Source organism: Protomyctophum parallelum (genome assembly GCF_964188405.1).
Source record: "Protomyctophum parallelum genome assembly, chromosome: 15".
In the NCBI taxonomy this organism is placed as follows: Eukaryota; Metazoa; Chordata; class Actinopteri; order Myctophiformes; family Myctophidae; genus Protomyctophum; species Protomyctophum parallelum.
The window spans coordinates 10,769,566-10,789,262 of NC_139710.1; the positions used below are offsets into that span (position 1 = coordinate 10,769,566).

The window sequence follows — 19,697 nt, forward strand, 5'->3', positions numbered from 1 at the left end:
TTTCACTGTACCAGAAGAGCACTATGGAAGTTTCCTGAGGCACCATATTAGTTTAAATACATAAATGAACAGCCAATATACAGGTACTGTAAATGTGGCATCTCATCCTGTTTAAAGTAGCGTTTTATTGCTGAAAGACTATCAACGTCAGAATAAACACTTCACGAGTCATTAACTTTCACAGATAATACTGCCTGAGTAAATGTGTATTTGGGTGACACTGCCAGCTGATCCAATGACACTACCCTGGTTAGTGAGGGTGGGACGGGAAGGGGGGGGGCAGGACGTAAGATAATCTTCCAATTTCGCAAGGACAGCACTTTGCCTGTTCAAAACTGATTTAATGTAATTCAATCTGCGTTAAAATGAATTGACACGAGAGGAAAACATACAGTACGTTTTCTGTTGCTTTAATGCTTTGTCACCTTATAAATTGTGTGGAAAAAATCTGTGTTTAAGCACCATCACCATCAAAGCACATTTTACATTCTCTGTATGAAAGATGAAAAATCTTTTAAATCAGCATGATTAACAAATTATTAAGTATTATGAGAATCTGAAAGCAATATTTGAAGAGAGGTAACAGAAAACGGGTAGACATGCATAGCCCCTTAGCTACAAGTCAAAGACTCTGCTTGAATTTGCAGGTATTAAGTTATTAACCAAGTCTTTCGAACATAAATGTGTAACTTCAAGAAGGCACAGCTGATGGTCACATTGGAACCAGTTTGTTCTGTTTAGGCAGCCAGGGAAATATTACTGAAGCTTACTTCAAATGGGATTAAACACACATTCTTACAAAGACGGTACACAGTAAAATCCTCAGTTTTAATTTGTCCATTTATTATTCAGAGAGTGTACAAATGGAACCAAATGGACCTACAAGAGCCACTGAGGATTGTACTGTGTAGACTAGAGACGAATGAAGGATGGGAAAGCAGTCTCTCTCCTCTACAGCATCTTGTGGGTAATAAGGCGGCTCACATCTCTTCAGCCAACAGCAAATTCCAGCTTAAGCTAGATATCCATTTCAAACTGTGCATCGTCACCTTAAAAATGACAAATGATTCACATACTTTAGTACACTACATAACACCATATGCAAATAAAAGCATAGCTGATTCATTACATGAAAAAGCATAGTGCTTGTAAAAAGGAATATACCTACAGCAACTTTCTCATAATGCAATTTTAAATAATATTGTTCTCAGTAATGACGACTCATGATTAAAGGCAATATTTTAATTTACAATTATCACAAATACAATCATCCCTAGTTACAATTATCCATCTAAATGGCTATCTGGGATTTAATTTGCCTATTTTGTATCTTTCCAGACAATACTGAAGAAAACCATTTACAACTTCAAAATACATTTAAAACAAATGTTTATTTATTAGTGATAGTGATCTATTCTGTTAGTTCACAGGTCAGATGCACACAATATCTGGAATACTATCCCAGATATCCCAGTTACAGACCTCTTTGGGATGTTAATTTCATGTGCACATTACATAACCTACTTTCAAGTGTCCACATCTCAGTGTGTCTAGCGTCTAAAAAAAGAATCACACCCGTGTGAAGTGAGGGGCGCTTGTCGTCCTACATCATCCAATAAAAAAAATTAATATACTTATGTTATTATCTTTTAACCATGATACAATGTTTAAGAAATAAAACTGACAACTGAATTTATGCGATATATATATATATATATATGCCCCAAACTGAATTAAAAAAGTTTCACAATCTGTGTTTAGAAAAGCCGATTTGCTCGTCCACATATGACGTAAATTCTTCTTTCATTGTCAATGGCATTTCATGTTTGTGTTGCCACAAAAAAACGCTTTGATCAGACACATATGACGTAATTCTCCTTTCATTGTCAATGGCAAATGTTAAAGGGATAGTTCAGATTTTTTTAACTTAAGCTGTATGAAATACTTGCCATTAATATAGTGGTTGCAACTGTATTAATTGATTGCCAGAGTTCTGTGGTGGGAGTTCTGCTCTGGTTTTGGTGAAATATCAAGTAGTTCCGGTCATTTTGTGGGGGGCACTGGGGGCCACGCAGTAAAGGTAAATGAATCCACAAAACTAACGTTATTTGTATTGTTGACCTATTTCTAAAATATTAGTGCAACTTTCGTTATTTTTTTACCCCTCTATCACACGGAACTATGTTTTTTGTGTCCATATCACTACGCCCAAAAAATAGTTCCATGTGATAGAGGAGTCAAAGTTGAACGAAAGTCGCACTAATGTTTTAGAAATAGGTCAACAATACAAATTACGTTCGTTTTGTGGATTAATTTACTTTTACTGCGTGGCCCCAGTGCCCCCCACAAAATGACCGGAACTACTTAATATTGACCAAAACCAGACCACCATGGGACTCGGGCAATCAATTAATACAGTTGCAACCACTATATTAATGGCAAGTATTTCATACAACTTAAGTTCAAAAAATCTGAACTAACCCTTTAAGGACTAAAAGCTCTATATAGGAGGGCCTAGCGCCCCTCAAAAACACCTCCAACATTAGTTTATTCTTAGTGTTAAATGAACACTGAAGATTTTCCTGTGTAGTGTACAAAGCGTAGTCAGTGTAGACCCGTCTAGCCTGTATCAGTGTCAATGGACTTACCAGTGCTCTTGTTATCAGGTGCAGTGATGATGTTGTTATTCAGTGGTTCTCCCGTATGGGCCTTCTCATTGATGAGGTCTTTAGAGGTGGGGCTGGTCACCCCTGGAATGTCAGGCAGGCCACGTGGGGGGGTCTTGGTCACTGGGGAGCTACGACACTCCAGCAGGAACTTTCGGTCGTAAATGATCCTCGTACCTTTGGTTGGGAGAAGTAAGAAGACATAAGAGGGCTCCCAAACTGTACATACCTTGTGTGATATACAGTATAGCAGAGGTTCAGGCCACCATGGGGCCTGCACCCCTCACACCTACATCGTACTGCTGATCCCACCAATCTGCCTGAGTCATAATGTTGGGGGCTTTGTCAGAGTACCGCTTGTACCCGTCCGTGTCCCTTTTGTGGCCAAGGAGATGTCCAAAGTCGGTTGGTCCCATGCGCTGAGTTTGAAGTTCGGTTGGTCCCATATATTCACATGGCCATAGCAGTCAGATCTGTGGCTCCTTTCTTGAGGGGCGCTATAGCCACTCCAACGTCTCCTTTTGGAAATTACACCATATGGCAGCCAAGTCTATGAACTTTTTCTAATGTTTGTTTAGAGCACTTTAAACAGAGTACAATGTTTGATTACATAATTGAGGCGTCCTTCACTTCACACGAGTAATTTATTCCCTCTACTAGTGACATACTGGTGATTATCAGTTGATATTGATAACATTCGAAGCGGGTGCCTCTACACCAAACATGTTCGGTGAAAATGGCCAGTCTACAATCATATGTATCAGACAACACATAATTGCATTGAAATAGTAGATGTGCTATTTGTTGAATGTTTGCCCTCAAAATAGGAACGCTAGGGTTCATGTTAAGAGAACAGGCAGACGATATTTTGCGTAAGCTTTGCAAGGTCAGGTGTGTCCAGGGCCTGATATTCCCACATGTTATAGATAACAGTATAGAAGTGCTACAGGGCAGCATGTTTGCTACTATAGATTTACAAGCTTTAAAATCAAATTCAATAAACAAATCAAACACCCAGAGTAAAGGTAATTAGACAATTATGTAAATCTACCCTACCTAAATCAGATACAACTTTAATGTCACACATCACAGGTGCAAAACAGTGGGTGAAATCCGTGTTTGTGCAAGCTATATAATTTCGTTATTCTGTTAAGAGAAAAGGAGGAAGGGGGGGACGGTCAATAAAAAAAATCTACATATGATAGATTGAAATATTTATTAACAGTTTGCAGAATTACAGTACATTTCAAGCACAAACTCAATACAAAGACCCAATTAAGCATTACACTTGTTTACAAGAGGGTCCACCTTGTTCAATTAATCAAAATATTTAGAGACGTACAAAGACACTTTTATATAGTCAAAGAACAGAACAGGAATTCATCAGAACTAATCATAGTACTCATGTCATGTTATTCAAACTGGAAATGTTTCACTAGATAGAGATAGATATACTTGACTTCAGAAGTAGGCCATGTGTTTCTACTATCCCTATAGTATGCGACCAGTTTGTTGCAACTGCAACAGCAGGGTGACGGGTCATACTCATAATGATTCATAAACAGATGATGGATGCTTTTTAGGTGCTGTTATTAATCATCCCTGTGACAAGCTGCAAGAGGAAAGTGGGCCTACGTGACAAAAACGAGGAAGTGTAAAGTTAAATGCGTACACAAACTTTCAACGGGGATCGCACACGCTGATGCGGCTTTATGCGCCAGGAGACGCATTGGCCATTGTCCATAATAAACGACTTAAAAACCCAAACTCATGGTGATCATGTTGGCTTTGACCAATCATAATTCAAAATTCACTAAGCAAATGTTGCTGAAGAACGCCACGGTCACCCACGCGCGCCTGTGTGTACTGTGTACGTGTGTAGCATAGGATACAACATGCGCATGCACTGATGGCTGCTGCCAGCTGTTAAATAAAATGTATACGGTAGTGATAGCAAGCGAATGCATTCAGGTTATTGCCGTGGAGTGAGTCTGGACGGCCGTGTTGTTGTAGGTAATGCACTGCTGTACAGCTGGATGCTTGCATCCATCATGCCAATTTTGCCAAATCATGTCCAGGCTTTTGTTTGATGTATAGCTTGCAGCCATAGCCTAGTTTAAATCTTAGGCTACCGCCATACAGCAAGGGCTACGGTTAGCTAAGCTTAGCACCGTTAGCTGCCCCAGATGGGCAAAAGTGCCGTTGTTGACAGCAGGCGCACCTCGTGGGCGATGGAGTTTTAAATGGCAATCTATTTCCACGTGACTGCTTGGAAAAGTAAGTCAAGCGTTTGGTTTGCTCGACTAATAATAACCCATTTCAAGTATTTGTGCAGACAGTAAAGTAGTTGTGCTTAAACGTACCGCCGGGGGTCGTGCTAAACAGTGTTCCTCCAGGAGTAGTGCAGTAGTCGTGGGGCATGTGCTCTGCGTCGTTGATAGCCACCCGTCTGGTCGTTGGAATGGCCTTGGTGGCACTGGTCTGCTGGCAGCCTGTAGACATCTTCGTTCACTTTAATAAACTATATATCTAGCTAACTAAATACTATCAGACAGAAATATTTTCTTTCACAAATAAAGCCACTTATCGCGCCTGGTTCCGCTTTGGCTCAATAAAATGGCTACTTTCTGATAAATAAAAATAAATAACTCTTTTTCATAAGTGCAAATAATATCTAAGCTTTTCATACTACAACATGCAAACTCAGAAGTGGCCAGGTTCTTTGTTAAAAGGACCTGAGCACACTCTCGCGCTACACGTTCACGCACACAAAAACAACACAGACAAGACAGGAAAACGTTTTCAGTCTTCAGACTCGTCGTGGGATTGCCAAAACTAGAGTCATATCGCCCCCTGTTGATGTAGAATGGTAAAGCGTGTCTTAAATATTGTGATCACTCCGTAGCCTATCTTCTTTCTTCCAGGAATAAAACATAATGGGTTTCCGATGCTACTCGTATCAAATCACCCTTTTAAAACACCCAGGGGCGTCAGTGTCATAAATTAAATGAATGCATTTATTTAACCTCTCAAAAAGTGTTAAAACACTAACAGCTATTATCTGATAAAAAATATATATATATATATATTTTGTCCCTGCAACCACACGACCTCCGCCCAAAACAACCCAGAACTAAAAAACACAGCATCCATACACCCATACACTGCAATTGGCAATGGCACTTATTCGCCAATGTGTTTGTAAATAGCGCATGGGGGGGGGGGGGGGGGGACTGGTGTAGCTAGGCTATTTGTATTTTTCTAATGGGTAAAATAGCGCATTTCTGCGCATATATTATAATGTCTCCAAATGGCCATCCCTGCTTGGACATGGGCATAAAGCACTATAGTCTCCCATTGGCAGACATGTGTAAAATAATACATGTATTCCAAACTGCAGTAGCATTCGGAATAAAGTGTTTATTTGTACTATTGTGGCATGAACTTTTAAGTGAATTTCATTTTGACAAATTAAATTAATAATAGCCAATGGAGAGATATTGAAAATGTACACATACATCAATCAAACTTACAGACAGGATGACTCAACTAGCTATCAGTTCCTAGAAAGCATTTTTCTTTTCTTTTTCATGTGGGCTCTAGCGTGGTACGACCCAATGTTATTCTAGAGTGGAAACCTCAGAGCAGGGATAGGGCCAATTTATTTTTTTGTTTATAATGTTTGTTTTTGTAATAATTTATTTGAACCCCAATGTCTAGTTATAGTAACACATAGGCATGTGATGTCACACAGTATACACTAAACAAACATACAGACATTTCATTTCTTTATTAATTTTGTAAATGTTGAGCTGGTGTACAGGGTAAATTGTCAATAGATATCTTCTGATTTCATTGAATTAAAAGGCTTTTACATGTATTTTTTCATGTTGACCTCCATAACAATAAAAAAAAGCAAACAAAATAAGTTAAAATACCCACAAGGCCCCTCTTTTCCCCATGTTGCAGGCATTACCCAGAACTCAACAGTCTCTTGGTAGCTACAGCTGTATGATGCTAAAAGTACATCCATAACATAACTAGAATCCCAGTTGACAAGTAAGGGTGCATAGCATTCTAAGTAAATATATATATACTTTTTCATATATTCCATATATATATATAGCCTTTTATGTTAAAAACACTTTCTGTGCATGTGCGCATTTGCATTCCTTAGTATTGAGTAATATGCTATTGCGTTAATAATGTCTTCAATTCATTCTAAACGAATATACATGTGTCCTCTAGTTTTTGCAACAGTAAATATTTTTGCATGAACTTGGTGCATGTCATCACCTCAGTAGTCCTTCAGTGCAGGGTTTTCCATTATTACATGTCATTTTGTCTAATGTAACCACTCTTCTTGCACTTAAATGGACTCCTCCAAACTCCTCTATAGCCGTCACCATGTGGAAGCCTTAGAACTGGCTCAATGTCCTATTCGGTAGGGGGGCAACAATCGATCAGGGGTGGGCTGTGTTGAGGGAAAATGCTTGTCGTCTTGAAAGCCTAGCCATTGAAGCCACCACGTCGCCCCACAGTGTTATCTAACTTTTACCTCACCACAAACAGTGGCTGCTGAGACTGCCCTCATTAAATCTGTAGATGTCCCCTATCAGCATTGGATTCATACTGTAGGTTAAGTGGCCCCTGGTTAAACAAAACACATTTACACAGTAAACTGTTCAGTGTTCATTTAACTGATAGTGTACAAAAGGAACCAAATTTACCCGTAACCTTACTTGGTTCCATTTATACACACAGATTTACCAATGTGGATTTTACTGTCTAGAAGCAAAGGATTTACATTACAGTGAACATGTTTACTTTACGATTTTTTTCAAACTCTGTGGAGCAGGGTTAAAAATGAAGATAATCTTTGATGAAAGTAATTTGTTAAAATATAACAACCTATTTTGAGGCTACTCCATTTTACTCTCTCCACTTACTTTGCATGGGTGATATGTTATTCTTATGCATGTATGCTTCAGATGAACTAGGAATTAAGACAAATGTTTGAGGAACAGCAGAACCTGAGTTGAAATAATAGAATTGATAGCCATCATCATTCTAACATACTGTGTAATGTATACCTACTGTAGCTTATACACAGACCTTACATTCATAGTTTCTGGCTACAAAACCTGACTAATAGATGGTTATTTATTGCAACATTTCAATGGACTGTTGATGGATTACACGTGTCTCTATGATGATATTGGAGATCTAATGTAAAGTTAGGAAGCAATGTGTAATGGTAATAAGAATGGGTGGCACACTTATTGAGGTAAATCAACAGTAAAAAAAATGTTTTGTAAATCTGAAATATATATTATATATATTCTGGGAGTCTCTTCTGTACACCCAATTGTAATATCACATCATAATCTATCTCTGCATACCCAATACTGAATGCATCTTTCTTTCTCTCTCTCTCTCTCTCTCTCTCTCTCTCTCTCTCTCTTGCACGCACACACACACACACACACACACACAGTCACACACACACACACACACACCCACACACACACACACAAGTAATAATTTCTCTTCTGGTGAATATGAATGTCGTTAAGGCTTAAATAAAGTATGAGTGGACGGACACAAATCTCCATTCACTTAATGAGTAACAAAAACAGATGGGATGGCTGGTATGAAGTTCTATACCTTTAATCCTTTGAGTCCACAGAACACACAGGAATCAAACCCTAAATTCTGTGAGGACAAGAGCAGCAGTGTCTTACTACAGTATATGTTGATTTGTCTTTCTTATGACTAAAATATATATATATTTTTTCCAAACAAGCAAAAGTAACAAAGTGTATACTAATGTTTTGACATCATCTCTGATTGAAGTAAAGCTATGATTAACAGATTGAACGCCCAAGCTTAAGGAGATGATGAACTATGATAATGAAATCATGACAGACACGCACACACGCACACATGCGCAAGTGAGCACACACACATGCATGCACACACACACACACACATGCCCGCGCACGCGCACACACACACACACACACACACACACACACACACACACACACACACACACACACACACACACACACACACACACACACACGTGAATTCTACTCCTTTTATAAGTGTTATTGCTTCTTCTGTAGTGAAGTTAAGACAGTAAATCATGTAGGAGCGCATAACAATAAGGAAAGGACTGAGACAAGAGACAGGTGTTGTTGGGTTTTGGGAAGAGCTACTCGGGCTCACAGTCGTGGGGTCAGTATTACAGTTTCTCATCACAGTGATTGGTGACTGGCTGTCTTTGCTACACTCCACAGAGCCAAGAAAACAAACATCGAACTCAACACGTCCACAACACAACGCTCTCCCCTCTCTCCAGCTGACTCAACGCTACATTATTCCCAGTGTTTCATCAGTTCCTCTACCCATATCAAGTGACATCAACTGCCGGTGCTGAAGTCTATTGGTAATGATGAGGTCATTATGGCCCATCACAGAGACACTGCTACTAAAATGAAGGTGATCCTGACCCCTGCTGGACAAGGACAGGACAGGACTGCTACATCTACTCTGAGAGGCTGCCTGGGCTGGGCTGGGGAAGAGGACTGGGCAGGGCAGAATTCAAACAAAAGAAGGGAGAGAACACAGGTAACACATTTTTGGCTCATATATGAGACTTGATCATCACAGGTACCATGAGGACACAGTACACATTAACGCAAGGAGTTTAGAGATAATATGTCATGACACCTGTCTCTCATATCACACTCTACAAAAAGGAACCTCTCTGGACAGATAGGTAGAATTGTAACACAGAAGCCTGCCCTGCCCTTGAAACTCACAGAACCACGGTAAATAGCTGAAGCCTGTTAGTGCCCTCTAAACTCCGACATGTCAGAAGCAAAAGGGTGGAAGCACATGGAAATCACAAATCAACAAACAACCTGCCACACAAAAAACTGACGGATAAAACAGGCAGAGCGACACAACAGTTTGAATTGTTTGTTCTCATACCCACAAAAGACCTCAAGATATATAGAATAATATATAGGTTCAGATTGAATGAACCAAACGAGAAAAACAGGGAGGAATACCGTAAGTATCTGGAACAGCAGCATCATTGGCATCGCATAGGGTTCTTATAACACAAACAACACGCACGTAACACACGTCACGTATAGCATTTTAGTGCATACCATATTATATACAACACCGATAACCTTGGGTGATAGTGTAGCATACTGACGTTTGAGCACTGGGACATTTAGTAGTTTGAAACTTGTTTGTGAAGTGTGTAGCTGGAAGAGTCATATTAAGCCTAATTTATACTATGCTGTATGACCGTGCCTCTGGCCCAAAATAACTGATTTCCAAGTGAACATGGACATACAGCGAAGGATAAATTAGGCTTCAGTGTGACAGGGAGGAGGGGGAGTAACCTGTTGCCTAGAGATTATGCAATTCTCATTAATTTACACTTTACAGCTTCACCTTTCCTTAAGTTTGACAGACTTGTCCTGTTTATTTCAAAAACGGGCAAGTGTCTGAGCGTAGGCCTACCCTACATTGCATGCCCGATTGCCCGTCCCATACAGGAGTGGCCTGTTCGGCTGTTCCCATCCCTCCCCACCCTTTTCCCACCCCATATTCCCTCATTATTTTAAAGACAGGCCATGCGGCAGCAGTCACTCATGCTGATACAGATAACAGGAAGCACGTTTTGGTTGCTCGTTTTTTTGTTGTTTTTTCTGTTTGGTTTTTGTTTTATACGAAACAATCATGCTTCTATAGCTTTGTTTTAGATGTTTTGACTTTTCTTTAAAAAAAGAAAAAAAAGGTAAGAAAAACTACAAGTAAATCCATATCCTTCTCTTCTGGTGCGTGCTGATAGTTGACATAGCCGTCTGGATTTTTTATGATTGAGTTGGTGTTTGTTGCTGTTCATTTATCTATGTCTGCCTCTTCATGGGCCTTCATCCTCCGGTCAACTGCTGCCGGTCATGTGTCTAAGTACGGTGATTTTGGTGAGGGGGTTGTGTCCTGTGGAGAACCCTGTGGATAGAGGAGAAAAAGTCTGATAAAGACATACATTTCATTGATAAACAACACCTCTGCAAACATATATATGCATCCGTAAGAAATCTATCAAAGCTGTCACATGCATCTATGTTGCAAAACACATCCTTTTAGTCGATAAAAGGGATAATTTATACTTTGTCACCCAACCGTTTCACTCAAAAATGGGTTAAGTGACACAGTTGTACAACAAAATATAAATTTGGTTTAAAAGTGTGTGTGAGCCTTTCAGTCTGTAATTAGACATAGTCTAAAAACAGACCCATGTGTTGCTATCAATCTGTCTGTCTTACAAATGTTCTTAGCTAAAGGCCAAACAGGACTTCCCGGAGTCTGTAACACAATTATTCTGCAGCTAATTTGTCACTGCAGTTTACCTTTGCTAAATATCGTTGTAAGTTGAGACAACGGAGGTTACCACTCAGTAGCCTACTGTGAAATGCCAGTGAGGAATGTCAGGGGCTTAAACTTAGAAAGGACAGGTCAGTCAAAAAAAATAGAATAGTAGATTACACATTTACACATGCACGCGCACACACGAACGAACGAACGAACGAACGAACGAACGAACGAACGCACGCACGCACGCACGCACGCACGCACGCACGCACGCACGCACGCACGCACGCACGCACGCACGCACGCACGCACGCACGCACGCACGCACGCACGCACGCACGCACGCACGCACGCACGCACGCACGCACGCACGCACGCACGCACGCACGCACGCACGCACGCACGCACGCACGCACGCACGCACGCACGCACGCACGCACGCACGCACGCACGCACACACGCACACACACACACACACACACACACACACACACACACACACACACACACACACACACACACACACACAGAGACCAAGGACAAATGGTCTCACAGATTTCACCATAAAAGTCCTCACTAGCATTCTGTTCAGCTTCAGACAGTTTGCACTCATGTAGCATTAGAGCAGTAGAAAACAAAGCAAACAACCTATTCGTATTATAATTGCCACAACATTTAGCATTTCTACTTGATGATGATGATGATTATAATCACTCATAATAATAATATAACTATAAAGCACTTTTCAAAACAAGATTAAAACGTTTTTATTTTTACATAAAACTGAAGAAATAAAATATTTAAAATGTTCAGTGAGATATGAACAACTTTCAATTATGAATGATCTTTTGATAAAAGCATGTTTTTAGAAGTGATTTGAACAAAGACACAGATTTAACTAGCCTGAGCTCCTCAAGCAGGTAATACCTGAGCAGAGGGGCGTTGAAAGCAAAATCACACCAAACTCAAGAACAGACAGAAGTTTCATGCCTGACGATCTCTGAGGGATAGGTTTGCTCCAAATTGTAATTTGGGCCAGGCCATGTGCCTTAACCTCCAAATCAATCCTATAACAGACAGGCTAGCATCTAAGGAAGTTAAAATAGGAGTAATATGTTCAATTAAAGGAAAGGATTTTATCAGGCTTCACTGGAAGATATAATTGTGTATAGTCTGCATAACAATGGAAGGAGATGTCTTGCCTCCATAATGTGAACAAAGGGAAATATATGGCAAAAAGTATTGGACCTACAATGTAACCTTAGGACAAACGAGACACTGCTGAAATCTATTGATAAGAATTATTATGACCAGTGGTATCAAAAGCTGCACTGAAGTCCAACAAATCAAGTCTGTAAATGTCACCAATGTCGGCATTAATAAAAGACTGGTGCTATCAAAATCCAGAATGCAAATGTCCAAATATATCATTGGTTTTCACAGCTGCCGGAAATTGTAATTATGTTTGTTGGGAATGCATGTTCCCCGGTTATGCAATATCCATAGTACCAGTTGTCAGAATAACCAATTACCGTTGTCAGAGTACTTATATTAGTACAGTACCCATTATCATAGTACTTGGAGGCCAGCCTATTATGCCATTACTATGACCACTGATCCGACCAATATCTCCCCCTCTGGACCTCATTGATATACACACCAAGTTTGAAATCGATCGGTTAGTTAAACGGTTCTCGAGGTACGCTTTCCCTGTTGTATAGGGACAGTCAAGAACGCAGAGATTCCGCACATTTATAGATAGGCCTACAGTATGATATTGGCCTGTATTTGCTGGCTGGGTCCAGAACAGTTTTCTTTTACGAACCAATCTTACAATAATCACTTTACTGTAAAGTTACTATTTTACCACTACTCTAATAACATACTATTATTACATTGCTAATTTGCTATCTATTGATAATTCGACCATTTAAACGAAACATCGTGCAAATATAATTCTAACCTTCTAGTATTCTTTATGGTTCAAGAGAGGTCAAAGTGTATTTTGAGCCTATGAGAGCTTCACTGGTTCACAACATTTAAAGTAAAATAGAGGTAGTCGGGATTCAATCACACAACACGCTGTTAGGCTAGGTGTCCGGACCACTACGCCAGCTGTCCGGACCAAACAAAATCTATTTGAATATATCCATACCGGTACATGTTTCCTAACCAAAGCAGAATAAGTCAAAAATAAATTCAAGACTAATCTGGAGGCATAAGAAAGTGCCAATCCACAATTTCAAGCACTGGAAAGGGTGCTTTTGCACTCTTGCCAGTAATGTTAACATTCTTAACCAGTAGTTAAATGATTGATTCACATCAAATGTCATCCTGTATTAATAACTTCACTGTCAGTATTAGTACTGAATTAAACGCACATACAGGAGCATTTAATCCAGAGAGACAGGATTAAATGGTCTAGCCCACAGGTCAGACGAGGCTCTGTGGGTCAGTCCCGTACCTGCGGGGAAGTGGCATTCTGTCTGCCTCACTGCTTTACTCTCCGCAGACTGGCACATTTCACTATCTGAGCACCCTTCTTCACATCCACAATATCCGGCTACATCAGGGGGGAAGGGCAGCAGGAGTGATGCAAGAGAGCCAGAGTGGAGGAGAGGAGGATTGATGGAAGTACAAGGAGAGGTGGGGGATATTAGCAGTTTAAAATAATGGGAAGATAATAAAATGGAGCAAGAAAAGAAAGGAAGACGGGGAGAGCAGAGGAATGCCACAGTGAGATGATAAACAAGGGGACATAAAGAGAACAGAAAAAAAGGAGGCGTAAAAAGGAAGATAGAATTGTTTTCAAATATAAGTGAGTGAAGGAGAGCATGCAGGGAGAAATTATATACAGACAGCCAAGTGTGGACAAATAGGATAGATAGTAGGAAAGACAGGAGATAAGATAAGAGGGAAACTGTATCAGAAACATCCAGATTGGATATGGAAAATACCTGGGTCAAATAGTATTTGCAAATGATTTATCCTATTTGTTTTAGATTACTTAGGTGCCATATGGATATGATTGAGTGCCAGAAAGGTTGACGTTATACAATCACAGAAAATGTTGGAAACAGTGGACAGTTTTCTGCAATTGACATTTGACAACTTAACTGAGACTATAGTTACTGAATATTGTCCTAATTCGGGCACAATCTCCTTGTATCCTGGTACACCAGTATAAATTAAAACAATATCCAATAATTATTTACAAATAAAGTTGGACTCAGGTTTTATTTAGAGAGTCCTGCAGGTCGGAGTGATACAGCACACAGTTACAGTTATAGGACCACAAACTTTAATGGAGGCTTAGTGGACAGAAGAGTCAGTCAATGGGATTACTGATGGGAAGAAAATGTATTATATTACCAGAGCAACAAGAACCACAATCCATACATTCAATCTTACAATACAGTATGAACTCTGTTTTCAGGCCACAAATATGACTGATATCCAGGAATACTGCATGGGGTTATATGAAGCCAATAATCTATGAGCCCTTTTTGTTGTTTCAGCCGACCCAGTGAAACAACAGGTGAGCTATGATGCTACAGCAAAGCGCAAAAGCAGGTTCAGTAATTTTGCCTAAATGCAGACACTAGTAAACATGGTAAAATGAAGCAGGGGTGAGTGTGTCTTACAGAATGATATGAGCCAACAAGGAAGGAAAATGGTCAACAAGCACACAACAATCCAACCACAATACTCATTCAATCTGTACAGATTTAAGGTGTCAAATGAAACAGTATTATAATCACAGTACAAACACTGTGCTTGGCCTACACTGTTCCATAGCTCATGCAGGTTAAGCCACCTATAGATAGTAGTAGGCTGGCAAAGCAGGGTCAGGCGAATCTTTCAAGCTCAGTGTGGCACACAGTTTCTTGTTTAAAACCACACACTAATTTGCTGCAGGCAATGACTTCAACATTCAATATAGTCCAACCCATCTACAACATGAATTCAACAGATTCTAGAAAGGAGGCCACCATAAGGCGATATAATGCAACTCAACTCAGTCCATTGGACAACTCCGTCCATCTACCCCCTCCCCCACAATTATGGCAAACGGGGAGCCTCAGATGTTCTGAGGCCTCAGCCCGTCATTGGCTGGGAGACAGACAGGCCAGACCAGTAGCCCACCTTGCTGCTGTCGCGACCCAGGATGGCGTAATTCATGAACTGCTCAGCATCGATCTCCATCTCGTTAGCATCCTGCAGAGAGCTCTCCACGCTCACCTCTTGAACCCCTTCCTCACCCGAACCCTTTCCCCTGCGCACAACCTTCCGCACAATCTGCCACATCGACCACAAGCACACGTACGTACGTACACGAATCAGACACAAGCATACAGAGAGGTGAAGGAGAGATTGATGATGAAAGCATTGAGTAGTGAGGAGAGAGAGAGAATAGTAGATGGAAGACAATACAAGTGAGAATGTGACGAGAAGGAATGTTGAATTCATAGCATTGTAGTTAACATTGTACACATAGTACAGTTAAGCTGATGGAAATAATCAATCAGTCAGTCAATCAATCAATCAATCAATCAATCAATCAATCAATCAATCCATTTTAGATGATGATGAGCCAATCATCTACAAATCTAAAGGGGAAGAGGCACCTCTCTTGCTATGCACTACACGCCATAAAAAGGACATCTTCCCATGCTGTGATGTGGCAATGAACATGATTATTACTAATGAACAGCTCATGATAATTAATGGTATAATTATTTGTATTGGCTGGTTTGTGAGGCATTGTGAGGAAACCGTTTACCAGACCCAGAGCCATAGAGTAAGACAGAGTTACGATATTGAGGGGGCAGAAAACAGCCCGGTCACGTGGTTCATTGCCTCGCGTGAGCCCATAGACTCCAATGCATTCCGTAAACCTCCGGATGTCCCCATTCAATAGAAGTCTATGTAGAAGAGCCTGGCCTCATGAAGTGAACAGAGTTGTCGTAACTCTGTCTTACTCTGTGGCTCTGACCAGACCGGAAGTCTACAATACAGACAGCATACTAGTATGACTGACCTTCTTTGTGACAATATTTCCATGCTCATCTGTGAACTGCTCCTCACTGACATGTTCTCCAGGAAGGTCTTCTGCCTCATCACCCTGTGGATGAAAAAAGCACTTGTCATGTTAAATATTGCCATTTGCAAAAGCACAAATCACCACCTCTACACGATGGAATGAAATGGAATGGAATATAAGCTGAATATGAGTTGATGCCATCTGGCAGACGGTACAGATCACCATACTGTAAGCTCAACAGATATGAATCCTCTTTTGTTCCACTGTCAATCAAAGCACTCAATAACAGATAGCTAACTACTTGGGGGAACGGGGAAGACCTTATGATGGGAGAGTGCAATACTGTAATACTTGAACCTCTTGATATTATTTGCACAGTATGGGTAGGATAATTATTTTGTGTATTATGAACTGTATTTTTTGTACTATGAACTGTGTGTGTATGTATGTATGTAATGTATAATGCTGTCTCTTGGTGCCCAAGACAAATTTCTCCTCGGAGACAATAAAGGCTAATTGAATTGAATAAGCCATACTTCAGTGATGAAACCTTTCTTATGCATAATGTATAAGACAGTTGATTGTAGGTTATCTGGTGACAATGCAAAGTCTGGAGTCAGCAAACATAATCAAAGTGGAATCTAGAGAGACCCTTAAAATGCCTCTGTAGTAAGCATCATCATTTACATGTCAACAAGCACGTGATTCATATTACAAAGTTACAAATTCTGCCATGTTTTTAAATACATTTAGATCCAAGTTAAAACGTTACACGTTTCAATGGGTCCATCAATCCATCAATGGGTTTGAACTGTGGCAGCGCTTGAATATTTTGGATCAACAAACAAAGGTTATCATTTTGCGTTAGTTGTTTAGACCTTTTTGTATTCAATTGATAGTTTTTGTGCTAGTTTTCCATTGCAATATGGGGTAGTCAGGGACGATGACTATTTTCACTACTCTTGAAGAAAGATATTGTGAATTGACAAAGACATGCTAAAACGAAGGACATTTTCTCTCAGATTTGAGTTAGTTTTAGTTCCTTCTGTTAGCACATAATATAGTTTCAGTTAGTTATTTTTTTTGCTAAGCCTCTTTTCTTCTTCAGTTAAATGACACGTGGCTTGAGAACTAGTAGAGGCAGATAGAATCGAGAGGTTTATATGCATGTGCGGCATTACGTTATGTGTCAAGCTGCTCACCAAATTGGAGGACTTCTTAAGCTCACCTGCTTTATTGTACTTCCTCTCGCTGTCAGTGCTACCACTGAATGTTTGTATGCACTTTGTTTGCTCTCACCACCACCCCAGGCCAGCTGCACCACCAGTAAGCTCTGCTTTCTTGGCTTAAGGGTTCAGTTTTCCCCTGGGGGGGGGAGGGTGTTGTAAAGTAGATGTATTATCCCCCTGCTCTAATGGTCTTTTATTTATGCTGAGCAGGGAGTAATGTATAGCAGAGCCTGAATGCAAATATCAAATATAATATCCACACTTGAATTAACATTTTATAAATAAAATGTTCTGAAGCTATTAATGGTCTCAATGTATTCAGGAGTTATCTGACTGAACTAAAATGTTTTGTCAATTCTAGTTTTGTTTTCGTTAGCTTTAGTTAATTAACTATAATAACCCTGCGACAGACTGTATTGCGTAGTAGTTAGTATGAAAATCAGTAATCGCATAGTTATTTTTGTATACAGCTGCTCCGTCATGGCAAAAAACCCACTCCCAAGAGAGACAGAGATAATAGGGGGAGGGGGGGTTGTATTTAGAAGCAACAATATCATGAGCTCACTTAAATGGTGCTGTTCTTTGGCATTAGGACCTGTAATTACAGCTGATGAGGTTCATGATGATACAATTATTCCTCCTAATAATTGGGGCGCCAACATGGCTATTTATGAGATCAAAAACAAATGCAGCACTCAGACAAGTCCACAGGGAGTAGTATAGGCTGAGGTAAAGCCTCACTATCTTCCACAATCCACAGAGTCATGGGTCATTATCTTTGTTGAGACCAGGGTGGGGGTGGGAAAGGAAGCAAAATGCCATAGGGCTGGAATCCCAACTGGTTGAGCCAGGGAAAATCTGTTCACATCCATAACAAACTTAGCCACAGTCTAAATTCGACCCCTTCTGTGGTTCTATATCATTTTAGTGCATGACAAGACAAACATCATTATGATATTAGATTGACTTAATCGGCCTCCATTAATCCTTATAATGTTCATGTCCATTTGTATGTTATTGCCAATTAAATATACAGCATTTCCATTATTATTAAATAGTTAGAAATACTGCCAGCTGAAGCATGCCACTCAACTCAACAGAGGCTTGTCCAAACATTTATCCAGAAAATCCCTGTATCATCTCTTCGTTATAGTACTTAAATACGCACTGCGCCCCTCAGGTTTCCCCAAATGTGTTTGTATTCCTTTCTACTTCCGTTATATTTAGTGACTTGGTCCCCTTTCTACCACTGTCAATTGTTTTCCGTGGTTGTATGGTTCGCTGGTACCTTGAGGATGACTCTCCGTCGGACCACTCTGGTGGTAACATTCTCCTCCTCATCGGCCAGTCCATCCACCTCCCCCAGCTCTCGGTCCAGCTGAGCGTGTATGAAGGCAAGTACCGAACGCAAAGAAGAAGTGGCTATATGAAGGACATTCTGGCAGCTGATAACCAGAAAAGCCAGCAGCACAAAGCTGAAGAGAAGCTCGGTCACCAGGGCCCACATTGCACCAGCGTTGTGAGTTAATGGTAAACCAACACGGCCGCACACCCGCACACCCTGGTCTCACTTGTGATTCCCAATGAAAACAAATTTGTCGTTAACAAAAAGCGAGCTGCTGCAATCCCGTGCCTTGTCTCAGTGATTCTGACGCACGTCAGTGGCACAAGGTTTTTGCCCTTCAACTCCTATCCTTGGTCCATTAGTTGGGGCAGTGGGCCCTTTCCACTGGTCTCTGGTCCTTCTCTCCCGCTCTGGGGTTCAATTTGTTAGTTGGTACAGAGGAATGGCCGACCCATGATATCAAATCCGGGCATCAGCAACCTTGGGAGGCTTCTATTTCTCTCCACCCTCTCTCTCTCCCTCTTGCTCTCTCAATCCTGCTCTGTTTCTCCCTCTCCACCCCGTCAACCTCTCTTTTCCACACTTCTAAAAACACCCCTTTCCCCTCCTCCCCCCCCCCCCCCCCCCCTCTCTCTCTCTCTCTCTCGTATACATGTGACGTAGTGTCAGCTTTAAATACCCCTGGCTGCTCCTGTGAGGTTCAGTGTAGTGTGGAATGGTCTCTCTCGTGTACTCTACTTAAAGTTTAAACAAAGGATGGTATAGTTATGGTGTGGTATATTTGTAAAACAGGCAGCTCAAATCAGTCTGATAGGAGTCTCATGCCTTCATACAGTTCATAAAAAAAAGAATTAGGCTACAAATCATACAAAGCCATAAGGTAGAAACAATAACTATTGATAAAATGACGTTGAAGGGTCAACTTTGACTTCCATTGTGACCTCCGTGGAGGAATTAACCAGAACACTGCACGTCTCTTGTTATTAAAAAATAAATAAAACATAACATAA

The 19,697-nt window shown here is 40.5% G+C and overlaps 2 protein-coding genes across 18 annotated transcripts in view; both read right to left on the bottom strand.

The window, feature by feature from the left end:
- Window positions 1-394: 394 nt before the first annotated feature.
- On the bottom strand, window positions 395-5,444 carry eif4ebp1 (eukaryotic translation initiation factor 4E binding protein 1). The gene is made up of 3 exons (XM_083784221.1): window positions 5,030-5,444; window positions 2,649-2,843; window positions 395-1,049 (listed from the first exon to the last, which is right to left on the bottom strand). Exons 1-3 carry the CDS (start codon window positions 5,166-5,168, stop codon window positions 1,018-1,020), a joined length of 366 nt encoding a protein of 121 aa, XP_083640347.1. The 5' UTR covers window positions 5,169-5,444; the 3' UTR covers window positions 395-1,017.
- Window positions 5,445-8,320: 2,876 nt separating this feature from the next.
- The window catches only part of ank1a (ankyrin 1, erythrocytic a), a 76,781-nt gene continuing 65,404 nt past the window's right edge, over window positions 8,321-19,697 (bottom strand). For 16 of the 17 annotated variants that reach the window (XM_083784200.1, XM_083784208.1, XM_083784203.1 and 13 more), the window contains 4 exons: window positions 16,111-16,194; window positions 15,216-15,368; window positions 13,534-13,632; window positions 8,321-10,706 (listed from right to left, as the gene is read on the bottom strand). In XM_083784200.1, coding sequence (XP_083640326.1) covers window positions 13,561-13,632; window positions 15,216-15,368; window positions 16,111-16,194 — 309 coding nt within the window. In that variant the 3' untranslated portion in view covers window positions 8,321-10,706; window positions 13,534-13,560. The remainder of the gene's footprint in view (window positions 10,707-13,533; window positions 13,633-15,215; window positions 15,369-16,110; window positions 16,195-19,697) is intronic. The other variant, XM_083784206.1, reaches the window with a different exon arrangement.

Excerpts from the sequence above, each read along its gene's own strand:
- eif4ebp1 (XM_083784221.1), bottom strand. The coding sequence starts at position 5,168 with ATGTCTACAGGCTGCCAGCAGACCAGTGCCACCAAGGCCATTCCAACG. Across the intron at positions 2,844-5,029 it reads GTTTAGCACGACCCCCGGCG|GTACGAGGATCATTTACGAC; the intron begins GTACGTTTAAGC and ends TCCCAACCAAAG. Across the intron at positions 1,050-2,648 it reads ACCTGATAACAAGAGCACTG|GTGACGATGCACAGTTTGAA; the intron begins GTAAGTCCATTG and ends GTCATTTTTAAG.